General features: G+C 47.7%; 1 protein-coding gene across 2 annotated transcripts; it reads left to right on the top strand.

Annotated features, from left to right (window-relative positions):
* The first annotated feature begins 364 nt into the window (after positions 1-364).
* On the top strand, positions 365-26,794 carry FLOT1 (flotillin 1). 2 transcript variants are annotated; one of them, XM_028719781.2, is made up of 13 exons: positions 365-507; positions 4,378-4,437; positions 7,538-7,613; positions 9,972-10,062; positions 11,176-11,319; positions 12,416-12,535; positions 14,066-14,161; positions 16,429-16,581; positions 18,937-19,118; positions 22,398-22,443; positions 22,542-22,679; positions 24,131-24,295; positions 24,910-26,794. In XM_028719781.2, the coding sequence occupies exons 2-13, from the start codon at positions 4,395-4,397 to the stop codon at positions 24,940-24,942; spliced, it is 1,287 nt and encodes a 428-aa protein (XP_028575614.1). In that variant the 5' UTR covers positions 365-507; positions 4,378-4,394; the 3' UTR covers positions 24,943-26,794. The 2 variants fall into 2 exon arrangements, with proteins under 2 accessions (XP_028575614.1, XP_028575613.1); XM_028719780.2 differs by having other exon boundaries at positions 366-507; positions 24,907-26,794.

Below are 26,794 nucleotides of genomic sequence, written 5' to 3'. Positions count from 1 at the left end.
CATTAAGGCACAGAGCCCATCTGTCTCAATTCTAAAGCAGAGCTTGACCTGTTTGGTTTCCCGCCTGTTGTGCAGCAGAGAGTACGTCCCAGTTTTAAACAAAGCTGTACCTGTTGGTTTTCTGCCTACCGCGCAGCCTTTAAGTTGCACCCTCTTTTTTTTTAAGTGACCAAACCTTAATGGCTCAGTCGGTTAGAGCGCATGGTTCCAATCAAACTGAACAGAAGCCTCCCCCCAAAAAACCCCATCCAAAGCAAAGACCTTTGGTCTCTTGTCTCTCAGCAGCGCCTGCAACTGCGAGGCAGCAGCCAGCAGGTGGCTGCAAATCCTCTTTGTTCTTCCGTGCGATCCTGCCGGCGAAGCGGGAGGCGGGGGGAGAGAGAGAAAACAGCAGACTGCGGGCTGATGGGAAAGTGGTGGTGTCAGAGAGCCAGGAAGGGTGTGCCTGTCGGAGGCAGGAAGAAACAAGCGGAGCGCCTTGGAGATTCAGCTGCAGCGGGCGAGCGGGTGAGTGAGAAGGGGGCGCCGATTTGCAAAGCGGGTGCGTGGCTGGCAAGAACCCACGCGCTCCCTCGTGCACTGGGATCTCGCATGCGCCCTTTGCAATCTCTTATTCTCTTTTTTAAGCATGCATATATATCTATTAAAACGGCCCTGGCCCTGCTGGCCTTGTTGTTGTTGTTTTTTCTTTGGAGACCACCTCCTCCTGGCCTCCCCACCCTCCACTCCCCATCCCTCGTCCTGCACATCTCGCCTCAACCCGCTAGTCCTCATCGCGGTTCCGCCTTAGGAAAGCTTCCAAAGCGCCCCGGCGCAATGTGCAACAGCAGCCCGAATAATTACACCTTTTCAAGGGAAATAAATAACGCAGCCGCGCCCGGAGCGAATGCGCAGCCCGAGGCGACCTTTGGATGCATTTACTAAACAAGTGTGGTCTGGTTGTTGTTTTTTTGGAAGCGGGGAAATTCTGGGATCCTTGTATGTAGCATGAATGGAGAAGCTGTCAAAGGCTGCTGGGTGTGCCTTTGCTTGTATGGGTTTGTGTGCGTGGTTCTCCTGTAATGCGTTGTGTAGGTGCCCGGAAACTGTCAAAGGACAGCTGTGCTGACTCCACTGTCCTATCCAGTTCAGCACAATTCAAGGTGCTGGTGCTTCCTGCGCATATACTTGCATTGCGAGGGGTTGGGATAGATGACCCCGGGGTCCCTTCCACCTCTGCCATCCTATAATTCTGTGATTCCTTTCAAAGCCCTACAGGTGTGTGCAGCCTTACGGGATTGCCACTCCCATCATCCCTGACCCCATGGCCCATGTGGGCAGTCCCAGCAGTGTCAGGTTCCCCATAGCAGCCATAATAATATAATATTATCATTTATCATTTATACCTCGCCCATCTGGCTGGGTTTCCCCAGCCACTCTGGGCGGCTTCCAACAGAATATTAAAATACAATACAGCATCAGACATTAAAAACTTCCCTAAACAGGGCTGCCTTCAGTTGTCTTTGAAAAGTAAAATAGTTGTTTATTTCCTTGACATCTGCTGGGAGGGCTTTCCACAGGGCAGGCGCCACTACCAAGAAGGCCCTCTGCCTGGTTCCCTGTAGCTTTGCTTCTCGCAATGAGGGAACCGCCAGAAGGCCCTCGGAGCTGGACCTCAGTGTTCAGGCAGAACGATGGGGGTGGAGACGCTCCTTCAGGTATACAGGATCCTTTGCAGTGTAGTTAGAGCCCTAGACTAGGACCTGGCAGACCAGGCTTCAAGGCCCCACTCAGCCCACTGGTTGACTGGGAGCCAGTCACCCTCTGCCTGCCCAACCTACTTTGCAGGGTTGTTGTGAGGATAAAGCAGGGAGTGTGTACACCATCTTGAGCGAGCTCTTTGGAGAACACGTGGAATATACAGTGGTACCTCAGGTTAAGAACTTAATTTGTTCTGGAGGTCCATTCTTAACCTGAAACTGTTCTTAACCTGAGGTACCACTTTAGCTAATGGGGCCTCCCACTGCCACCGTGCAATTTCTGTTCTCATCCTGAAGCAAAGTTCTTAACCCGAGGTACTATTTCTGGGTTAGCGGAGTCTGTAACCTGAAGCATCACTAACCGGAAGCGTCTGTAACCTGAGGTACCACTGTAAATGCAATAAGAACAGCTTGGGGACAGAGTAGCCTGGCTGCCTACTCCATACATTTAACGCACACTTCCCTTGCACTCACCTAAAGAATCCCGTGGGCTGTTGTTTGCCCCTCAGAGAGCTACAAATCCCAGCACCCTTAGCACACTACAGGTCCCAGGATTATTATTAGTTTTTTTGGCAGGATGTATGTGTGTGTGTGTGCACGCTTTAGACGTATGATGTAAGAAGTCTCTGCCTGCCCAGAGACCCTTCCCAAAAGGCATGATCAGATGGCCTCCTGAACAAGCAAATGTTCAAAAAGTTGCCCCAGATATCTTGCCGTCATTCTCCCACTCCCTAGTCTCCAGCTGTATCCCTCAGCTTGCAACTTTTTTCGAGATGTGCCCATTCTACAGGTGCCCACAGAAGTCTTGGTTTTTCAGGCTTCCTGCCTGAAAAGGATTAACCGTTTCCATGTCGAGTCACCTGTCAGGAAGCCTCCGCAGGCCCCACCGCAACGCCCGTGAGGCGCAGAGGATTTTGGGATGTGTCCTTGAGGACAAAAGCCAACCCGTGAGGCTGTGCTGGTCTCAGGCCTGCTGGGCTTCACCATTGCCCCATGGAAGCCAAAAAGTCCCCTCCCCCCAATAAAACGCCCCAAACTCCCCTGCGGCTGCAAAATCTGGTTCCTTCCAGGTCTACATGGGAACAAGGCAGCTGTACTGCCTCTCTTTATTTAACAGTGTTTTCCATTTGTTTGTTTGTTTGTTTTTGCACCTTTTACATGGCTGGCTCCAGATTTTGTATGTCCCCCACCCCCATATAGTCCCAGGGCAACTTGCTGTGTTGCGTTCAAAGCCCCAGTTGCAATCGCTGTTCCAGGTTGTGGGTGACAGAATAAACCGTTCTGGAGGTTTTTAGACAACAAGGAAGCAAAACCGTTACCAGACAGCCCTGCAGCTTTCGGAAACCCTTGGAAAGGGATCACACGATCCGATCCTAACCATGGTCTAGCCAGATCACATTGGTCGAGTCTTCTAGGAATCTGAGTTCCATTAGTGAATTCAGCCATTTCTGAATTGAGGAGGATCAAGTACACCTCTAATGAATCTATAAGCCCCTGTTGCAGCAAACCGCCTTTGGTCTGATCCAGCTTGGCGGTTCTTGCAACGCTGTCTTTAAAGCTGAGCTTAAGTTAAGCCACGCCTTAACTTTCATTTTGGCCTTCACTGCACGTTCATTCTCCCCTGGGACAAAATGTCATTCAGTTTATTTCCAGGCCTAATTTAAGCTGAGTGGGCAAACTAGTACATTTGGGAGGCCAGAAAGCGGTTGGAGGATGGATGGCGGCTCAGAGATTGAGGCTGAATCCTGACAAGACAAGTACTGTTTTGGGGGGACAGGGGGAGGGCGGGTGTGGAGGACTCCCTAGTCCTGAATGGGGTAACTGTGCCCCTGAAAGACCAGGTGTGCAGCCTGGGCCTCATTTTGGACTCACAGCTGTCCATGGAGGCGCAGGTTAATTCTGTGTCCAGGGCAGCTGTTTATCAGCTCCATCTGGTATGCAGACTGAGATCCTACCTGCCTGCAGACTGTCTCGCCAGAGTGGTGCATGCTCTGCTTATCTTCCGCTTGGACTACTGCAATGCGCTCTACGTGGGGCTACCTTTGAAGGTGACCCAGAAACTACAACTAATCCAGAATGCGGCAGCTAGACTGGTAACTGGAAGTGGCTGCCAAGACCATATAACACCCATCCTGAAAGACCTACATTGGCTCCCAGTATGTTTCAGAGCACAATTCAAAGTGTTGGTGCTGTCCTTTAAAGCCCTAACTGGCCTCAGCCCGGTATACCTGAAGGAGCGTCCCCATCGTTCATCCCAGACACTGAGGTCCTCCTCCAAGGCCCTTCTGGTGGTTCCCTCACTGTGAAAAGTGAAGTTACAGGGAAGCAGGCAAAGGACCTTCTCGGTAGTGGCGCCTGCCCTGTGGAATGCCCTGCCACCGGATGTCAAGGAAATAAACAATGCTCTGACTTTTAGAAGAAATCTGAATGCAGCCCTGTTTAGGGAAGCTTTTAATATTTGATGAATTATTGTATTTTAATATTTGCTGGAAGCCACCTCGGGTCGTTGGAGAAACCCAGCCAGATGGGCAGGATATAAATAAATTATTATTATTATTATTATTATTATTATTATTATTATTATTAGCTGAATGGTGGGACTCCATGGAAATAATCCATGTTTCTTCTTCCTTTCCAGACCCCCCAGGCTTCAGGATGTTCTTCACCTGTGGCCCCAATGAGGCCATGGTTGTCTCAGGTGAGTTCTACACTTTCTCTTCCTCCCTCTTACCAAAGAGGTGGGTCCGCCTGGGACCTGCAACAAAATGTTGCAGCATGGAACATGCCTTTTCAGTGTTCCAGCTGTGGCTTCTTTCAGGATATACCATTCCTCTCCCTCCAATGCTCATTATTGCATGGCGAATGAGGACACTCCATCTTCGCTGAAGAGGTTTTTTTGGGAATTTCTTGTCTCCTTGGATTTCTTTTCCCTACTTGATTTCCCCCCCCTATTTCTGCTCTATGTGGGCTTCCTTGAGCTTATAACAGCCTTTTAAAATGATTTATTCACAACCTTTTAATTGAGTTAATCTGTTTATATTCTGCTGCTCCGATTACATTTTTATTTCTTTTCGGCACTCTTTTGTTTTGTAGGCTGGCCTGTAAGTGGTCAATATGCGGGCAGGATATTAAATAAGACAAAATACTGCATGAGGAAGGTTAGCGGGCTGCGTGTGTCTGCATTTAGGTCTCTTTTTCTCTTCTTTTAAACTGTATATACTCCCACTGGTAAAGGTAATAATAGGTGTAATAGGTCCCACTATTATATTATTTCATGCCACCCCAATCTCAGAGCAGTACGAGATTCCGGGAGTTCCAGAGTTCATGTTTCCTTTCAGACATGAGGCGCAGAAGAAACTCTGGTTCCTTTATGATCTATATTTTATTTACACATATATAGCACCTCAGCCTATGATGGAGGGGTTCACAGCATCAAGACCCCCAAATCGATCTTGTTTCTCCCATATCTGCAGCTTTGGATACAGACGGAAATCAAACATTGCACTCTGCCTCTTTGGCTTTTCAGCCTACAACTTTGCTTCTAGGTCACAATACAACCAACCTGCGTCCTTCTCACTATCTCAAGAGCTGGAGGAGGGGCCCTGCCCATTTCTCTTCTGGCACAGAGGTCTCTTTCCTTTGTTCTCTTAATGGCACATCACCAAGGCGATTGCCTGGACACAGGAAGCAAGCCTGGCCTGTATTTTAGCACTTGCTGGGTCCAGGGGTTTGAATGGGTCTGGCGTCCACAAACTCATAAAGGTATACAGTCATACCTCAGGTTGAATACGCTTCAGGATGAGCGCTTTCAGGTTGCGCTCCGCTGCGACCCGGAAGTAACGGATCACGTTACTTCCGGGTTTCGCCACTCGCGCATGCGTAGACGCTCAAAATGGCGTCACGCGCAGACATAGACTGCGTTCGCTTCAGGATGCGAACGGGATCCGTTCCGGAGCCCCGTTCGCATCCTGAGGTACCACTGTATAAGAATTATATAACCTTCAAATTCTATTCAATGCAAGGTTAAAAGCCCAGCTTTTTTTGTTAGGCTTTAAGAGGCTGACGGGCTAAGTCGTTTTCATGATGTTGGAATTCATGCAACTTGTGAGAATTATTTTAATGTACCGTATTTTTTGCCGTATAGGACACAATTTTTCCCCTCCAAAAATGAAGGGGAAATGTGTGTGCGTCCTATGGGGCGAATGCAGGCTTTCGCTGAAGCCTGGAGAGCGAGAGGGGTCGGTCCCGCTGTCCCCGGACCTGGTCTGAAGGTGGGCTGTGGGGAGAAGAGTGCTTCTCCCCGCTGCCGGCCCCACAAGCGCCGGGGGGGGGGGAATAAATTTTTTTTTCTTTATTTCAACCCAAAAAAACTTGGTGCGTCCTATGGGCCGGTGTGTCCTATGGGGTGAAAAATACGGTACTTCTGTTTGTTATGTGCCGCGTTTTTTTATATTGCTTTTGTAAGTCCACCCTGCTGTCTTTCTTGGTGATGGGCGGTGTTGAAACCTCTTAAACAAAAAAGTCAATGTGAATACCACGGAAATTTACAAACCCCTGTTCCTGGAAACCTCTGGAGAGGAAAGTGCTGCTACACTTGGTTCCTGTTTCCTGGCTTCCCCCAGGCCACTTTGAGAACAGGATGCTGTCCTAGACGGGTCTTTGGCCTGATCCCACAGGCTCTTCTTATATCCTTAAGTATCGTTCCCTAGAGGACCCCCCAGAAAAGCCCTCTCCCTTTTGCGCATCTCATCCCAGTTATGGGGAAAGCTTGTTACAGGAGCAGTGATTCTGTCAACCTGTTTACAGAAGGTACCATATTTCAGAAGAGGCTGTAGTTCTGCCCTTCCATCCATTCACCCCAGAATCATTTCAGGGGTTGGGTTGTTTTTTTCCCCCCTTCCATTTTTCCAACCACCCTGCTTAGGGTTTTCCAGGGAATCATATTGGGCATCCATTCCTTTGCAGTTTTCATTTGCTGTTTGACAGTGAAACTGTCTCCCTCGGGAGGCTGTGGACTCTCCTTCCTTGGAGGTTTCTAAGCAGAGGTTGGACGGCCGTCTTGTCAGGGACGCTTTAGCTGAGATTCCAGCATAGCAGGGGGTTGGACTAGATGACCCTCAAGGTCCCTTCCAGCTCTACAGTTCTATGATTCTCTCTCTCTCTCTCTCTCCTCTTCTCTGCCCCTGATCATAAACAAGCCAGGTTGTTGTTGTTTTGGAAGTGCAGTGGTACCTTGGTTCTCAAACTCAGTCTGTTATGGAACTCCGTTCCAAAACCAAAGCCTTCCAAACCAAGGCACGCTTTCCATAGAAAGTAATGCAAAAGGATTAATCGGTTCCAGACTTTTAAAAACAACCCTTAAAACAGCAATTTAACATGAATTCTACTATCTAACGAGACCATTGATCCATAAAATGAAAACAATAATCAAAGTACTGCAGTCACACAATCAATCAGTCGGTAGCTGAACTGGGTTCCACACAGTCACAAAAACAAAAGAAAAAAGAGCCTCAAAAACAAAAACTCAAAATAAGTAGCAAAGACAGACAGACCTGAGCGTAACACTCAGAATGGAAGTGTGGCACTCAAATCGGAAGCGTAACACTCAAAACGGAGCACATTCAGCTTCTGAAAAAAGTTCACAAACTGGAACACTTACTCCCGGTTTTGCAGTGTTTGGGTTTCAAGCTGTTTGAGTACCAAGGCGTTTGAGAACCAAGGTACCACTGTAGGCCCCTTTACTTCAGTGATTTTGGTGTGTTGCATTAAGGTGCTTCAATTCAACCTTTTTCTCTCAGGTTTCTGCCGCAGTCCTCCTGTCATGATAGCTGGAGGACGCGTGTTTGTGATACCATGTATTCAACAGATCCAGAGGTGAGTTCTTCTGGGGCAGCACCCCTAGGAGGGATGAGGGCGCTTTGGCAAGGCTGATGAAGGCTAGCTAATGTGAACATAATCCTGTCCTACCTGGATCTTGAGTCCTTTCTCTGAGGGACACCAGTAAGGCCTCATCTGCTCCATACATTCAAAGCACTACCATGCACTAAAAGATACAAAAGGTAAAGGACCCCTGGACAGTTAAGTCCAGTCAAAGGCGACTATAAGGTTGCGGCGCTCATCTCGCTTTCAGGCTGAGGGAGCCGGCGTTTGTCCACAGACAGCTTTCCGGGTCATGTGGCCAGCATGACTAAACCGCTTCTAGCACAATGGGACACTCTGACAAAAGTCAGAACACACAGAAACGCCGTTTACCTTCCCGCCGCAGCAGTACCTATTTATCTACTTGCGCTGGTGTGCTTTCGAACTGCTAGGTTGGCAGGAGCTGGGACAGAGCAACGGGAACTCACCCCGTTGCGGGGATTCGAACCGCCGACATTCCGATTGGCAAGCCCAAGAGGCTCAGTGGTTTAAACCACAGTGCCACCCGCGTCCCTTACCATGCACTAAACCTGGCTGAGTGAGAGTCTCCCCAGCCAGATAGCCCAAATATTGCAACACAATGGCTTTTGTTTACTCCGCTCCGGCATGCTGTAGTTTCCTCCACCAAAAATATGCACTTAGAAACGGCATCTTTTGAGTTTCTGTTGAGGGCTAGAAACAAGCTCTCCTCCACACACACCCTGCTTAAACAACAACAGTTAAATTCTCAAATCCAAACATCACTGCCTGTTAGATTTTGCACTGAATTCTTGTGCTTAAAAGAGCACCAGAAAAATGAAAACTCCTGCTTGTAAAGAGATGTGTTGTTCAGTTACAGCTAAGCCAAGAATTAGATCTAAGTCAGGATTGGGCCTCCAGCCAAGGGATTCTGGGAAGAATGCAGTTTGCGTAGAAGAAATGGCAGGAGAATAGTCAGAACAGCCCAAGGAAGTCTTTTGACTTGGATCCATGATGGCATAGTGGTTAGAGTACTGGAATAGGACCTGGGAGAACTGGGTTCAAATCCCCACTGGGCCATAAATCTCACTTGGTGACTTTGGGTGAATCACATGCTCGCTCGTTCGCTCTCATCTTAACCCACATCACCGGGTTGTAGTGAGGGGTTTGTACTGAATCCATCAATCCATCCATCCCTGGTTTCTACAATCAGGGGACAAAACCTGGGAATTAGAGATCACACTAGACAAGAGTTTCAAAAAGCACGGGGAAAATGCAGAGAATACTTCACAAAACAGTGCCCTAAAATACATACCTGGACTTGTTTCGATTAATGTCTGCAGGAGACTTTGTGGATATTTAAGTTATAATTAGAAAAAATCTTAATAATTATTCATAAAGGAAACGGTTTATAAGAAGTAAATACGGAGGCCAGATACAGGATAAAGGAAGTCTTTTATTTGGTTGTTTGTATTGTTGTATGTGCATGGGACGCGGGTGGCGCTGTGGGTAAAAGCCTCAGCGCCTAGGGCTTGCCGATCAAAAGGTCGGCGGTTCGAATCGCCGCGGCGGGGTGCGCTCCTGTTGTTCGGTCCCAGAGCCTGCCAACCTAGCAGTTCGAAAGCACATCAAAGTGCAAGTAGATAAATAGGGACCGCTTACTAGCGGGAAGGTAAACGGCGTTTCCGTGTGCAGCTCTGGCTCATCAGATGCAGCTTGTCACGCTGGCCACGTGACCCGGAAGTGTCTCCGAACAGCGCTGGCCCCCGGCTTCTTGAGTGAGATGGGCGCACAACCCTAGAGTCTGTCAAGACTGGCCCGTACGGGCAGGGGTACCTTTACCTTTACCTTTATTGTTGTATGTTATGCTCATTGTATGTGATGTTCACATTTAATGAGGGTGGATTTGTGTATTGGGGGGTGGGGGGGTCATGTTACGTTGTAAATAAAATTCCAATTAAAAAAAATACAATCGGGGGACAAAACCTGTGAAAGTGAAGGAAGTGAAGTCAGTAAAAGAGGCCTTTCAATTGAGCAAGGAATAGAAGTGGCGTGTTGTGCCACATTGGCGGTGTCAACAATATATATCTGACTGGCAACCTTAGGCCCAGGGAGAGCCAGGGTGATGGGGGGTTAAGACTACAACTCCCAGAAGCCCCGGCCGGCTTGGCCAATACACAGGGGCTGTGGGAGTTGTAGTCTAGCAACATTTGGAGGTTGCCACGTTGACTCCCTCTGGCTTGGGCTTCTCAGGACAACTTCAACTGGAGTCCAGGTCACCACTGAGAAGTACGTGGGTGTATGTGTCTTTCTCTTCTTTATTCGCCCTCTCCTTCCCCTTCCCGTTGCCTGCAGGATCTCACTGAATACTCTGACCCTGAATGTGAAGAGTGAAAAAGTATACACCCGACATGGGGTCCCCATCTCTGTCACCGGCATTGCCCAGGTAACTATTTCCCAGCATGCTGCCCCCCCCCCTTTTAATTAGAGCATTTCCTTGAGGTGGCATCTGCTCAGAGGAAGGGGGCATGTGCTGGCAGTGGCCTGGACTGAATCAAAATGTGGGTGGGCCGCCTTTTCGGGACAGCTCCCTTCTATCTTCGTTCTGTCACACACACGCACCATTTTCCCTGCAAGAACGTCGGCCAAGGGCCACATGAAATTCAGCCGAGGGCCGCGGGTTGCCCACCCCTGTTCTGTAGAAAGAGGCAATTTCTGATTTCCTCCATTGGAACGATTTTATATTCCTCTTTTATAATAATTATTATTTCTACCCCGCCCATCTGGCTTGGTTCTCCCAGCCACAGATCTGGCCACCCCCCGCAGGGGATCCGTTTAATTTCCTTTCTCTTTCCAAAATTTGCCTCAGCTCTTCCCCTGGCCCTCACAATATTGGGCGGCAGGAGTGGGAGGATTCAAAGTTTAGCATTACAGCCTGGGACCCAAATACTTGCAAAACCACACTTCTTCCATAATAATAATAATAAATTTTATTTATACCCCACCCTCCTCGGCCAGAGCTGGGCACAGGGCGACCAACACCAATAAAATTACAGTAAAAACATAATAGGGGGGGGGGGAACCAATTTAAACCAATTTTAAAAAACAGGTTAAAATGCCATTTAAAATGCAGTCTCATTTTAAAAGAAGCCCATAGATCAAAACCAAGGCCTGCAGTCTGTATTTTAAGAACTGTGTTGCTTTCTGGAGTTTTTTTCATTTGCCTTTGTTGCAAACCAGCCTGTGGCTTGCGAAAGGGGGCAGTGTATAATCATCTAAATAAATGCTAGAGTACGACGCCAGCCTTGTGCTGATGTTCGCTGAATTAAATTTCCTCCAACTTAACGGCTAGCAAAAAGCAAGATGTTCTGGGCTGCAGCAGCTCCCTGCTTGCAGAAATTCCAGAAACGGCTCTTCCTCCTAAAGGGAAAATGTCTCCAATCTGACGATTACCTGAAACAGGATGTGAGAGTTGTTAGGAAACTTGGGGGGGGGGGGCCAATCCTTTCTCTTTCTCAGCTTTCTTCTCTTTCCGCCCCACCTCCCACCCCCAACATAGGTGAAGATCCAGGGACAGAACAAGGAGATGCTGGCAGCTGCTTGCCAGATGTTCCTGGGCAAATCAGAGCTCGAGATTGCCCAGATTGCTTTGGAGACGCTAGAGGGGCACCAGAGAGCCATCATGGCCCACATGACCGTAGAGGTGAGCTTTGCCAGAATATGTTCAATCTTTGCTGCCCTCTGCTGGAAGGGATGAGTTTGGGTCACTGTGTATACATAATGCTGCCCCCTGCTGGGAAATGCGTGTTGTTTTTGTTGTTGTTTAGTCATTTAGTGGTGTCCGACCCTTCGTGACCCCATGGACCAGAGCACGCCAGGCACTCCTGTCTTCCACTGCCTCCCGCAGTTTGGTCAAACTCATGCTGGTAGCTTTGAGAATACTGTCCAACCATCTCGTCCTCTGTCGTCCCCTTCTCCTTGTGCCCTCCATCTTTCCCAACATCAGGGTCTTTTCCAGGGAGTCTTCTCTTCTCATGAGGTGGCCAAAGTATTGGAGCCTCAACTTCATGATCTGTCCTTCCAGTGAGGGGCTGATTTCCTTAAGAATGCAGAGGTTTGATCTTCTTGCTGTCCATGGGACTCTCAAGAGTCTCCTCCAGCACCAGAATTCAAAAGCATCAATTCTTCGGTGATAAGCCTTCTTTGTGGTTCAGCTCTCACTTCCATACATCACTACTAAACAACATACAACCACTAAACATTGTTGTTGTTGTTGACCGGGCTCAGAGTCGCTAACATCATAAAAACAACACAATATGCATAAAAACAGACATCAATTAATTAAAATGCATCTTAAAATACATCTTAAAATTACAGTGGTACCTCGGGTTACAGACGCTTCAGGTTACAGACTCCGCTAACCCAGAAGTAGTACCTCGGGTTAAGAACTTTACCTCAGAATGAGAACAGAAATTGAGTGGCGGCGGCAGTGGGAGGCCCCATTAGCTTAAGTGTTACCTCAGGTTAAGATCAGTTTCAGGTTAAGAACGGATCTCCTGGACGAATTAAGTTCTTAACCTGAGGTACAACTGTAACTCAGACAAGTTAAAATCTGGGCAGGTGGCAATTATCAGGTTGGAACTGAGATCGGTTGTAGGAAGTGACCAAGTCCTGGAAGTCTGAAATAAATAGACCCAGTTGGGATGGAAAGGTGGGCAAACCTAGGACTCGATTCCTGTTCCTGGCTGCTTTTCCCTCTCTGGGTATAATACCCTCTGCTGTCTCTGTTCGCCCGTCAGGAAATATACAAGGACCGGAAGAAGTTCTCCGAACAGGTCTTCAAAGTTGCCTCCTCTGACCTGGTCAACATGGGGATCAGTGTGGTCAGCTACACCCTCAAAGACATACACGATGACCAGGTAAGAAAACAGGAAGCCGCCTTGTACCAAGTCGGATCGCTGGTCCACCCAGAGCTCAGTATAGTCTCTGCACTGAAAGTAGCAGCTTTCCAGAGCTTCGGGTGGGATTCTTCCCCAGCCCCACCCAGAGACTGAACTTGGGAATTTCTGCAAGCAAGGTTGACACTCGACCTCTGAGCTTTGGCCTCTTCCGCATTAAGGTAACCGCTCTCTCTCCCACTGTTTTGTCCCTCTAGGAACTAGCTTAAGGTATATCAATATAATTTCAGGGGCTTTGGTCCCTTTCCATAAAATGACTAGGATTAGAATTCCATTGGCGAAGCCAATAAACAATAAAAACCTTAACATAGTTCTTTTGTTAGTGAATATGGAACATTTCCCAATTTCTGTAATGCACCAATGCAGAACAAGAGAAGAGAGGATTTATAAGGTGCACTAAAATAGTACTTCCCCCAATATCCACTTCATCAGAGGCACTGGTGAAACCAAGCAATGCTCTCTATTTCCTCTGTGCTTTGTTGCAAAATGTTACTTGGTTTTGTTTTATTTATTTTTATTACATATATAATCCTGCCCTTCCTCCCAAAGGAGCCCAGGGTAGCATCCAGGGAGTGTTAGAAACTGAGGTATGAAAGCTAGGAGCTAAATGGAACCTTAAACCTGGTTATGGGCGCAACAACAGAATGTCTGGGCATGCTTTTTAATAACAAGAATACAAAGCTTAAAAATGAATGAACTGCAGTTAGAATACTATGTTCATTTTTCACATGGTCTAGACCTTCCTCTGCTTACCGCCCTAATATTCTTAAGAGGGTCTCTTCTCCAGTCTTCAGAGAGTAGCTGGAAGCAGGGAGGCAGAAAAAGGTCCTTCTTTCCATCCATAAAAAGGTAAAGTGACCCCTGACCATCAGGTCCAGTCGTGGCTGACTCTGGGGTTGCAGTGCTCATCTCGCTCTATAGGCCGAGGGAGCCGGTGTACAGCTTCCGGGTCATGTGACCAGCATGACTAAGCCGCTCCTGGCGAACCAGAGCAGCGCACAGAAACGCCGTCTACCTTCCCGCCAGAGCGGTACCTATTTATCTACTTGCACTTTGACGTGCTTTCAAACTGCTAGGTTAGCAGGAGCAGGGACCGAGCAGCTTTGCAGGGATTTGAACTGCCGCCCTTCTGATCAGCAAGTCCTAGGCTCTGTGGTTTAACCCACAGCGCCATCCACGTACCCTTTCCATCCATTCTGTACTTGGAAATCTTAAGCTCAGAGCTGCGCCCAGAGCTCAGAAACGGCTCACGTGAATGCAGTTCCCTGTCGCAAAATGCGCCTGGAGCGATGGGAGTTTCGAACACTGCACCCAGGGTTTTACTGGCTGTTCCTTCTTCTGTTGTTATTATTACATACCAGGATGAAAATGGCATTTTAAAAAAATGTTCAAGTGGTAATCAGTATATGGCAAATTCCAGTGTCAAAGACACCTTGGTACATTTGCACTTCTTGGCCATAATATTAACCCCTTTTCTTGTGCCAACTGTAGGATTATCTTCACTCTCTGGGGAAAGCTCGGACGGCTCAGGTGCAGAAGGATGCGAGGATTGGAGAAGCTGAAGCTAAGAGGGATGCTGGCATCAAGGTGAGCTCTGGGACCAGGCCCCTGGAGTGAACTGGCCTCTCCTGCTAATCTTGGTCTTTTGGATTTTCTCTATTTACTCTGGAAATGCCCACCAGAAAGTAGGAAAGTGGCTCTATGAGATTGGCTGTATCTCATGCACTGTGGAATGTGCTTCCCCCTTGCCATATTTGAACCACCACCTGTTAGCTGCTTCAGACATCTTGTGAAGCCTTTGGGTGGGGTTTTCCTCTCCCATCCCCAGAGAAAAATTCCAAGGGTGTACAGTGAAAGGAGAGGGGAGGAAAGCCTCAGCCCAGTATACCTGAAGCAGCGTCTCCACCCCCATCATTCTGCCCGGACACTGAGGTCCAGCTCTGAGGGCCTTCTGGCGGTTCCCTCACTGCAAGAAGCCAAGTTACAGGGAACCAGGCAGAGGGCCTTCTCGGTGGTGGTGCCCGCCCTGTGGAATGCCCTCCCATCAAATGTCAAATAAATAAACAACTATCTGACTTTTAAAATTCATCTGGAGGCAGCTCTGTATCGGGAAGTTTTCAATGCTTGATGTTTTACTATTGTTTTATATATGCTGTAAGCTGCCCAAAGTGGCTGGGGTTTAAATAATAAGATTCTTATTCTTATTACCCCACTTCGCAAGCAGAAGTCCTTCTTCAGGGCTCCTTGTGTGAATCCTGCACATATTTATTCCTCTGGGTTTTCCTTAACTCATAAGATTCTTCCTTTTTAATTCTGAATTCCCATTTTTTTATAATGCTGGTGCTTTTTCCTTTTGCGTTATTGCTTCAGTGTTATTTTTGGATACCACTTCAGCAATTTAAAAAAAACATTATGATACAATAAGATAATCTTTAATAATAATAATCATTTATTATTTGTACCCCGCCCATCTGGCTGGGTTCCCCCAGCCACTCTGGGCGGCTTCCAACAAAGATCAAAAATACATTAAAATGTCACACATTAAAAACTTCCCTGAACAGGGCAGCGCTTTAGAAACACTTGTAAGTAAACTGCTAGAGAAGTGTCACCCTCGTTGCCCTGCCCAGCCGCCCTGGGGGAGCTGAGATATTTTGCAAAGGCACACACACACACACACACACACACACACACCAATCACTCACCTAAACAAGTACAGCGGTACCTTGGTTCTCAAACTTAATCCGTTCCGAGAGTCGGTTCGACTCCCGAAACCATTTGAAAACCAAGGCATGGCTTCCAATTGGCTGCAGGAGCTTCCTGCACTCAAGCGGTAGTTGTGTCGGATATTCGGTTCCCGAAAAGCGTTTGGTTTGCAAACTGGAACACTTAACTCCTGGTTTGCGGCATTCGAGAGCCAAAACGTATGAGTACCAAGGCATTCGAGAACCAAGGTATGACTGTATCTATGTGCGTTTTGAAAGGTGAGTTGGCCATACAGCATTTGCACTGCATTTTGAAATGTGCAGCTGTTTGGAGCTTGGGAGTTTTCAAATAGGAGAGGGGGGGAAAGGGCTGAGATCTCCTGCCTGGTGATGTTGTCAGGGAACATTCAGGTTTGCATTGCAAGAACTTTTCTCTCGTCCCTATTCCCATTGGGAATTCGGCCCTTGAGGCCTCTCTCCTCAAGGCAGAAGGTCAGAGTTTTCCCAAGGTGGGCCTCACCCCCATTTAAAAGTTTCCTAGCATTTTATTAAGGGACACAGGTGGCGCTGTGGGTTAAACCACAGAGCCTAGGACTTGCCAATCAGAAGGTTGGCGGTTCGAATCCCTGCGACGGGGTGAGCTCCCGTTGCTCAGTCCCTGCTCCTGCCAACCTAGCAGTTCGAAAGCATGTCAAAGTGCAAGTAGATAAATAGGTACCACTCTGGCGGGAAAGTAAACGGCGTTTCCATGCGCTGCTCTGGTTCGCCAGAAGTGGCAGGGTCATTCTGGCCACATGACCCGGAAGCTGTACGCTGGCTCCCTCAGCCAATAAAGCGAGATGAGCGCCGCAACCCCAGAGTCAGTCACAACTGGACCTAATGGTCAGGGTTCCCTTTACCTTTACCTAGGATTTTATTTGCTGTTATTGTTCTGTTAAAGGTGAGCCATTTTTTCCCGGGCAGGGTGTGTGTGTGTGTGTGTGTGTGTGTGTGTGTGTGTGTGTTCCCTTTCCTGCCGTCTTCGGGGGGAAATCCAGTTTCCCCTTTCTGTGCCCAAGCCATCTAACCCGGTGCAAGTGGAGGGTCCGAAACATCATTAAATCTGGATCATGTGCTCTGTTCCTGATCTGTCGCCCCTGTTTCCGTCTGCAGGAAGCAAAGGCCAAGCAGGAGAAATTGTCTGCTCAGTACTTGAGCGAAACAGAAATGGCCAAAGCCCAGCGGGACTACGAGCTGAAGAAAGCCACTTATGATTACGAGGTGAACACGCGGAAAGCGGAGTCTGACCTGGCCTATCAGCTGCAGGTGAGGCAAGCTTCAGTTATGGAAGGCGATGGGCAGAGGAAGGGGAAATAAGTCACAGGAGCAGGGTGGATAAAAATCAACGATTTTTTTAGAAATTGGATTTTTAAAATTTAAATCGGATTTTTTTGTTTATTTAAATTGGATTCTTAAAATAAAGAGAAAATCTTTCTAAAGATAGTTTTCTATTTAAGTTACATTGTAGTCCAAAGGCTATTCATCAGGAAATAAGGATTTGTTTTAACTTTTTCATGTGTGCTAAAACTCAAGTCTGGTTATTTTTTTTGTTTCGTTTAACCACATCAGTTAACAAACATGGATACATATGCTATACAGTGGTACCTCTGCATACGCACACCTCCGGTTGCATATCCTTCAGGATGCAAACGCGGCAAACCCGGAAGTATTTTTCCGGGTTTCACCGTGCGCGCATGTACAGAAGCGCTCTATCGCGCCGCGCTCATACGCAGAAGCGGTCCCTCCTGTTGCGGAAACCTCAGGATCCAGCCAGAGCTCCGGAATGGATCCCGTCCGCAACCGGAGGTACCACTGTAATGTTATTGTTTTAGTTTAAATTGTTTAAATTTTTATTAAGGAAATGATTATTTTTCTCCCTCCAATAAAGTACAGCAGAAAAGTTGTCCAAATATAAACAGTTAATTTATTAAACCTCACATAATTTCATAATTATCTGTCTATGTTTTTCTAACAGCATAACCAAATCAGTAATTTTTGATATAACTGTAAAAAGTACTCTGAAAATTTATTACAGTGGTACCTCGGGTTACATACGCTTCAGGTTACAGACTCCGCTAACCCAGAAATAGTGCTTCAGGTTAAGAACTTTGCTTCAGGATGAGAACAAAAATTGTGCTCCGGCGGCGCGGCGGCAGCAGGAGGCCCCATTAGCTAAAGTGGTGCTTCAGGTTAAGAACAGTTTCAGGTTAAGTACAGACCTCCGGAACGAATTAAGTACTTAACCCGAGGTACCACTGTATTCCAGAAATGGACTGAAAAAGGCAGCCCTCCCCTTCTCTGCTGAATGTAAAACGATCTCCCAAATCTCAACATTTTCCTTTGCCAAGAAAGATCCTGCCTAAATGCCCTTTTCCTTGCCTTCCATTTGTTCTGTTTTTGTAGGAATGTTATTGGCGCAGCCTCTTCTTTAGGTTTGTGATGTTTGTGACTGAAAATATACAGAATTAACAGTTAGTGAAAACAATCCATTTTTTTAAAGTTGATATTTATTCAGAGATACAGTACGCAGAAATACATACCCATTACAAAATATCTATTTCTAACATACTGAGATAAAAACAGCTACTTAATCTGAAAAAGAGCAAAGTCAGAAGGGAGAAAACACTAGAAAAAGAGAGATCTAAAGAAGGAGAAAGCAAGAGAGAAGGAAAAGAAAGAAAAATCTGAAGAAAGATAGAGGAGGAGAAATTTTTTCAAGCTGACTTCTTTCCACCAAATGTAGTTAAGAGTACAGTGGTACCTCGGGTTAAGAACTTAATTCGTTCTGGAGGTCCGTTCTTAACCTGAAACTATTCTTAACCTGAAGCACAATTTTATCTAATGGGGCCTCCCACCCCTGTTGCGCCGCCACCACGCAGTTTCTGTTCTCATCCTGAGGTAAAGTTCTTAACCCGAGGTACTATTTCTGGGTTAGCGGAGTCTGTAACCTGAAGCGTTTGTAACCCGAGGTACCACTGTAACCACTTCCTCTTGTCTCGCTGCTCCCCCCGCCCCCCGAAAACCACTCTCTAGTGCTCAGTCGGAACAAACAGCAACTCGGGTTTTCTCCAGATTACCATTTGCTCCAATTTAAAACTAAAGAGCAGGTTTTCCCTGGGGAAGGAGCGGGAGCAGGAGAAAACAGCTTTTAGAATACGTGAGTCAATCAGAAAACTGCTCAGACAATCCTGGAACAAGCAGAACGGTTCAAACTCTGAACTTGTCCTCACAGCCACACCAGGTGAAGGGAGTGCGCTAGCCTAAGGGAACGGTAGGCTCACTCTTGGCATGCTAAACTGTAGTTTCCTGCTACATCGCAGCCAGCCCGCTGCTGGTTCCTGCCTCCACCAGATTCCAAGGCACTGCATAATAATAATAATAATAATAATAATAATAATAATAATAATAATAATAATAATAATTTATTATTTATAACCCGCCCATCTGGCTGGGTCCCTCCAACCACTCTGGGCGGCTTCCAACAAAACACTAAAATACAATAACCAATTAAACATTAAAAGCTTCCCTAAACACGGCTGCCTTTAGATGTCTTGACCAAACCCTGCAAGCTGCTCTCTGATCCCAAGCCTCTCCCTCCTGTGTCTCTTCCATGCCCTGCAGGTAGCCAAGACGAAGCAGAAGATCGAGGAGGAGAAGATGCAGGTGCTGGTGGTGGAGCGAGCCCAGCAGATTCAGATACAGGAGCAGGAGATGATCCGCAAGGAGCGCGAGCTGGAGGCGAAGGTCAAGAAGCCCGCCGAGGCAGAGCGCTTCCGGCTGGAGAAACTGGCGGAGGCTGAGAGGTACAGGCAGCGTTCGAAGGCCCAAAGGAGGGCTCCTGGGAGGAGTTGGGCGCAGGGATACCGAAGCAGGATTGTCAAAACCACCACATTGGCTCCCAGTACGTTTCCAATTACAGTGGTACCTCGGGTTAAGTACTTAATTCGTTCCGGAGGTCTGTTCTTAACCTGAAACTGTTCTTAACCTGAAGCACCACTTTAGCTAATGGGGCCTCCTGCTGCCGCCGCACCACTGGAGCATGATTTCTGTTCTCATCCTGAAGCAAAGTTCCTAACCTGAGGCACTATTTCTGGGCTAACGGAGTCTGTAACCTGAAGCGTATGTAACCCGAGGTACCACTGTAAATGTGTTGGTGCTGACCTTTAAAGCCCTAAACGGCCTCGGCCCAGTATACCGGAAGGAGCATCTCCACTCCCATCATTCAGCCCAGACACTGAGGTCCAGCTCTGAGGGCCTTCTGGCGGTTCCCTCACTGCGAGAAGCGAGGTTACAGGGAAGCAGGCAGAGGGCCTTCTCGGTAGTGGCGCCCGCCCTGTGGAACTCCCTCCCATCAGATGTCAAGGAAATAAACAACTACCTGACTTTTAGAAGACACCTGAAGGCAGCCCTGTTTAGGGAAGGTTTTAATGTTTGATGTTTTATCTTTTTAATATTCTGTTGGGAGCCACCCAGAGTGGCTGGGGAAACCCAGCCAGATGGACGGGGTATGTATGTATGTATGTATGTATGTATGTATGTATGTATTTATGTATGTATGTATTTATGTATTTTTAAAGACAGCTGTAGAGCATGGGTAGACAAACTAAGGCCCGGGGGCCGGATCTGGCCCAATCACCTTCTCAATCCGGCCCGTGGATGGTCAGGGAATCAGCGTGTTTTTACATGAGTAGAATGTGTCCTTTTATTTAAAATGCATCTCTGGGCTATTTGTGGGGCATAGGAATTCGTTCATATTTTTTTCCAAAATATAGTCCGGCCCCCCACAAGGTCTGAGGGACAGTGGACCGGCCTCCTGCTGAAAAGGTTTGCTGACCTCTGCTGTAGAGCAAATTAGCCTACAGGTCTCCCAACCTTTTCAGATGTGGGATGGACACCGCAGCAAGGAGATAGTTTGTCTGTGCCCAAGCAAATGTTTGTACAGTCATACCTCATGTTGCGTCCGCTTCATGTTGCGTCTTTTCGCGTTACGTCCCGCGGCAACCCAGAAGTACCGGAACAGGTTACTTCCAGGTTTCACTGCTTGTGCATGCGCAGAAGCACCAAAAAGCGCCTGCGCAGTCGCAACACTTCATGTTGCCAGCATTTCACGTTACGGATGGGCCTCCGGAACGGATCCCGTCCATAACAGAAGGTACCACTGTACAGTGGTACCTCGGGTTACATACGCTTCAGGTTACACACTCCACTAACCCAGAAATAGTGCTTCAGGTTAAGAACTTTGCTTCAGGATAAGAACAGAAATAGGGCTCCGGCGGCAGCAGGAGGCCCCATAAGCTAAAGTGGTATCTCAGGTTAAGAACAGTTTCAGGTTAAGAACGGACCTCCGGAACGAATTAAGTACTTAACCCGAGGTACCACTGTATATTCTTTCTACACAAAGCACTTTGGCCAGGACATCACTTTGGCCCAGGTGAGGCCATAAGTGGCAAATGCCCAAATCTTACAGATACCTCCCCTTTTCTGGGCTCAGAGCCCAGCACCCCAGTCCCGCAGATAAGCGTAACATCAAAGCAAGCCAATTAGACTATATCGGAGCGAGCGAATATAATCATTTATGAGCTCGTTTCTGCAACAACTACCAATCCTTTGATGGTACGCAGTTTGTTTCCCACTCGCTTGTGAGAACAGAGAGCTCATGGTTACTATGACTACCAATTAATTGTGGGGTTATCTTGACTACCAAAATGGTGCTTCCGGAACAGTTCACCTTGGGTTCAACGCAGGGTGTGTTCCTCCATCTTTTCCTGTGCAAAGGCTGCCGAAGCGTCTGTTTTTGCCAGACACAGGTGCAGAAGGCCCCTGGAGATATAGATGGCACTGGACAGTATCATTTGCACAGAAATAATGCATATTTTTCATTTCCATGGGAGGAAGTTGGTGTTGCACTACAGCGATGGTTCTGTCAGAGCGAGCTTTTCAGCTCCCCCCTCTGCCCCTCCTGCTGTTCTGGGGGTTTTCCTGACCCTTCCCAGGTCACCTTTGTTGGGGGTACAGGGTGGAAATCTGCCCCATTGCGCTCGTGGGAACCGTTGCTCTGGGCTTCAGCTAGCTGGGCTCCTTAGCACATTGTATTATTTATCTAATGATATTAAAGGAGCAATATTCAACAATTACAAAATGCACAGTGAAAATGTACAGCTCAGTCGCTGCCATTTACAAATGTGTATCAATATTTGTATACGTATAAACTTGGGGGGTGTTTTCTTGTTTTTTATAAAAAGCTCCCTCAGGATTATTTTTTTAAAAATCTTTAAATATTAATTCACAGCCTAGTCATAATTCAGAGCAGGGAGAACTGCATTTCCCTCCCACCCACCCCGCCCCACCCCCCGCACCCGTTCTTCTTCCCAGACAAGTAAACTGTTTTTCCTGAGATTTGCAACTAGTTTTCTGCCAAATTATGCACAAAACACAAAAATCCTTACATGCATGTGCACACACACAATTCTATACAGATATATATATAGATATATATAGATATTAAGGTATGGTATGCTGATATGCTATGAACCATCTAAGATCTTTGGACGAAGGGTGGTACAGTGGTGCCCCGCAAGACGAAAAACTCGCTAGACGAAAGCGTTTTCCGTTTTTTGAGTTGTTCCGCAAGACGAATTTCCCTATGGGCTTGCTTCGCAAGACGAAACGTCTTGCAAGTTCTTGCGAGTTTGTTTCCTTTTTCTTAAAGCCGCTAAGCCGTTAATAGCCGCTAAGCCGCTAATAGCCGTGCTTCGCAAGAAGAAAAAACCGCAAGACGAAGAGACTCGCGGAACGGATTAATTTCGTCTTGTGAGGCACCACTGTATACTACTACTACTACTACTACTACTACTAATAATAATAATAATAATAATAATAATAATGTGTTCCCAGAGTGTGATACTTCTACCATTCCCATGTAATGGGCAACCTGACACCCTGAGCTTGCTATATCCTTGACCCTCCTGGTTTTGACCTCCATTTTGTGAGGCAAAAAGGTTGCGGATAAGACCCCCCCTTTTTTTTTTGCTTTGGGGAGCAGGGGGCAGCCATGAAGACCCTCCTTCTTTCTTCTCCAACAGGACACAGCTGATCATGCAGGCGGAGGCTGAAGCAGAGGCCATCCGGGTGAGTGTGTGTCCCCGTTCCCCCGCGTTGTGGGAGGAATGTTTCCGGGCAGGAGGGATGGAAGCTAACCTATGGTCCTTTTTGCTCCTCGTCTGCAGGTGAAGGGTGAGGCTGAGGCCTTCGCTATTGAGGCCAAGGCCCGGGCTGATGCCCAGCAGATGTCTAAGAAGGCAGAGGCCTTCCAGCAGTACCAGGAAGTAGCCATGGTGGACATGCTTCTGGAGAAGATTCCGGAGGTGAGTCCCCACTCTCTCAATAAGTGGACACTATACCTCAAACACGGGATGCGGGTGGCGCTGTAGGTTAAACCACAGAGCCTAGGACTTGCCGATCAGAAGGTCGGCGGTTCGAATCCCCGTGATGGGGTGAGCTCCCATTGCTCGGTCCCTGCTCCTGCCCACCTAGTAGTTCAAAAGCACGTCAAAGTGCAAGTAGATAAATAGGTACCGCTCTGGCGGGAAGGTAAACGGCGCTTCCGTGCGCTGCTCTGGTTCGCCAGAAGCGGCTTAGTCATGCTGGCCACATGACCCAGAAGCTGTACACTGGCTCCCTTGGCCAATAAAGTGAGATGAGACGGTCACGACTGGACCTAATGGTCAGGGGTCCCTTTACCTTTTTATACTGCAAACAAATACGGGAGGTGTCAGTAATGGCAGCAGGATAGAGAGCAAACCTGGTCCAGAGAGTGGTTTTAATAACCTGTTTGCCGTTTCTTGTATAATTTCGTTTTTTATCATTCCTTCTGGTAAAAAATGTATTTGGACCATGTTTATACATCATATGTTTTATTTATACCCCGCCCTCCCCAGCCAAGACCGGGCTCAGTGTGGCTAACACCAGGTATAAAAACAATTGATTAAAATACAACTTAAAAACAAGATAAAAATACAACATTAAAATGAAGCCTCATTTCAGTAGAAACTCAAATCAAAAAATTTTGGGGGATGAAAACTATATATATATAATTACAGATAGGTAGCCGTGTTGGTCTGCCGTAGTCAAAACAAAATTAAAAAATTCCTCCCAGTAGCACCTTAGAGACCAACTAAGTTTGTTGTTGGTATGAGCTTTCGTCTGAAGAAGTGTGCATGCACACGAAAGCTCAACAACAAACTTAGTTGGTCTCTAAGGTGCTACTGGAAGGAATTTTTTATTATATATATCTCCTGACCATTCAGATGTTCTTAGCCAGTCTTTTTTTTTTTACCAGTTAATCAACTAAACGTCGCAGCATTCTAGAACTTAGATGTTTGTTTTTGTTCTTGATTCTGTTCATTGGCTCATGATTCTGGCAGAGCTGTCCAGTTTTGTGCCAGTTACCGGATTCTCTGGCAAATATGAGAGAGAGAGAAAGAAAAAGATAAATATACAGAGAGAGATACGCACACACATACAAACAAACACATGTAAATGTGCATACAGTCGTACCTTGGAAGTCGAACAGAATCCGTTCCAGAAGTCCATTCGACTTCCAAAACCAAACTGTGGCTCCTGATTGGCTACAGGAAGCTCCTGCAGCCAATCAGAAGCCGCGGAAGCCCAATGGGACGTTCAGGTTCCAAAAGAACGTTTGCAAACCGGAACAATCACTTCTGGGTTTGCGGCGTTCGGAAGCCAAAACGTCCGAGTTCCAGGGTGTTCGGGGTCCAAGCTACAACTGTTTTCTACTGTTTCCTTCTGCTGACAGATGGCTGACGAGATCAGCAAGCCCCTGACTTCGGTGAAGAAGATCACCATGGTATCGAGCGGACCTGGGGACATGGGCGCTGCCAAGATAACTGGGGAGGTGCTGGAAATCATGAGCAGGCTGCCTGACACCGTGGAGAAACTCACTGGCGTTAGCATCTCTCAGGTACCAAGCCAGAGCTGCTAGGTCCTTAACGGGGGGGGGGGGGCTGGTTCCTCTCCCCCCCCCACCCCCAGAAGGGTAGATGGCAGGGTGGCAGAGAGTGGGCGGAGCCAGAGTCAACGGTGGGCGGAGCCAACTCCTTCTGGTTTTGTTCCCCATCCTCCTCCCTCCCTGCTGAATTCTACCTAGGCAACTCGGAGGAGGAGGAAGCAGTCAGCCAAAGCACCTCTTGGGCAGTTTGTAAGTGGGGAGGCAGGCAGGTGGCTGAGTGAGGCAGTGCCCCATTTGCCCTAACAGACCACTGATTCTTAGATAAGGGCAAGGGGGAGAGAAGACTTATCTGGTCACTGGCAATTTTGCAGCGGGAAGGCGTTTTGAAGCACCTGTAAGGAGCCATCCCTGCCCCCTCCCTCCCGTTCCCCCAGCAAGGGGAACCTGGGAGCCATATTCTGCGGAAGGAGGAAAGATCGTGGGGTTGGGAGTTTTCGAATCGCAGCTCCTCGGTTATCCAAGGAGAGAGTGGGACTTGAGGAACCTCGGGTGCTTTTTCTTACCTCCCCTTTTCCTGCGGCGTGGGCTTAATCCGTCACACTTTGTCTTTTCCGTCTTACCAGCAGATGAATCAGCAGAAGCCAAGACGGATGAACTGAATGCGGAAGACTTGCGGAGGGGGAGGGAGAGGGGTGAATCCTTCCTGAGCGTGACCCTCGTCACCTTGTATGTGTCCATATATAGAGTTCTTCCCCATCCTGAGCCCTCCTGTAATCGCCAAACCTTTAATGGACTCGACTGTTGCATGTTGGCCAACAATCCTTGAAACTGCTGAGGTCTGTCACCCTTGATGTCTCCCAGTGTCAACCCCGACGTGTACCTTGTAAGCACCCTGGCACCCATTACCGCTTGTCGCGCCATGGTTCTGTTGCGCTCGTTCCCCCACCAACTGCACCCGTTGACGCCACTTCTTTGCATTGTTGCCTGAGCTCGTCGGGTCACCGTGTACCTCCTGCAAGTGACCTCTCTTGGAGAATTTAAGGAAGGATCTGCTGCTGGAATTACTGGGGAGGCAGCAAGGAGGAATCTGGGAGGAAGGGGAATCCAAGGCCTGCCCTTTAGAGATTGGTTGGTTCCCGGGTGCTTTGCCAACAAGGACTTGTAAGAGTTTCGAGTTTATGTAAGGTGGGTCCAGTGGATGTTCTAAGGAACTGCCTTCTGCGAGTGAAAACGTTTTAGAGGGTCAGTCCTACACTATTGAACGATGCTTAAAGAGCAGGCATGGACACAGTTCTTGCCAGCTCCATAGACCTAAAACCACTTATATTTTTCTGTGTATGTATGCCCACACTAATTCAGCCCCTTCTCCCTTTGTGCCATAGTTCTTGGGCATGGCTGAGATGCCCCCCACTTGGCAAAATTCAAATAATCTCGCTCCCTTTTGTTGTTGCTTTTATACTTTTTTTAAAACACACACGTACTATCTTGCTTTTTCAAGGGGCATGTGTTTAAGGCCGCTCTGCACTAAGCCACAAGTATACGAAGCCAAAGGCATGTTCCACACTGCATTTGGCACAGTGGGCAGGTGGCCAAACACTGTTCTGGTAGGTGCGTATTAACAGAGACAAGATGTGTAATGAATGCATATTTATTTCCCCCCCCCCTTTAAAATCAACATCTGATTGTGCCTTATATCTATGTTAGCTTCTGCAACAATCCTACATTGCCACCAGTCCCGTGGCTGGAATAGGAGGCGGGTGCATGTATGGGCTTGTGGGATACACAATCAAGATGACAGGTGCTGCTGTCCTTTTACAAGTTTGGATTCTGGGCCAAGAGGGTTATATGGTACTTGCAGAAACCTGGCTGTGGCTTTGGCCTAGCCTTTCCCCTTGACATGCTAGTTTTCTGCATGCAGGGAGCTTTCCTGAAGGAGAGCATTCCAACCACAGTAGGACATGAAGACTCTGCGCCACATGGTTCACCTGTTGCGTTCAGATCTGCCTTGGCAATCTTTGCCGTGAGGTGGGTTGGCCCTCCGAGAATGGCTGCCAAAACAGAGACAATCGGCTCTTGCTTCATTCAGGATGAGAAACCCCAATAAAGGACCATTTAAAGAGCTCACCCACCCACTTTTCTGCTGCCAGACTCTGGTCTTGTCCTTACATTTCAGCTGTTTTGAGCCATGTCTGAGCTTCCCAGAGTGAGCTGTGAGTAGCCAGACTCCGCCGTGTCTCCTTTGCCCTCTTCCCTCGTGCCGCAAATCATGTTCGCTTGCCTGCCGCTCACTCCCTAGATGAAGCACGCTTGATTGTAGGTGGAGCACACCTGACCCTGTACCTAACGGAGAAGCCGCTTGTTTGTGCCTATCCCACCTCTTGCCCTGCTTGCTGTGTATTAAGGCCTCAGCACGGTGCCTTGTCTAACTCTTTGCCAAGGAGAAAGAGTTGCCCCCATCGTCCTTTCTGCTACCAAAATCCTCCGCTTATAATAAAAGCCAAGATTACTGCC

This window comes from Podarcis muralis, chromosome 2 (genome assembly GCF_964188315.1).
Source record: "Podarcis muralis chromosome 2, rPodMur119.hap1.1, whole genome shotgun sequence".
Lineage (NCBI taxonomy): Eukaryota > Metazoa > Chordata > Lepidosauria > Squamata > Lacertidae > Podarcis > Podarcis muralis.
Note: the sequence above shows the minus strand (reverse complement) of the source record. Positions and strands in the feature narration are given on the sequence as shown.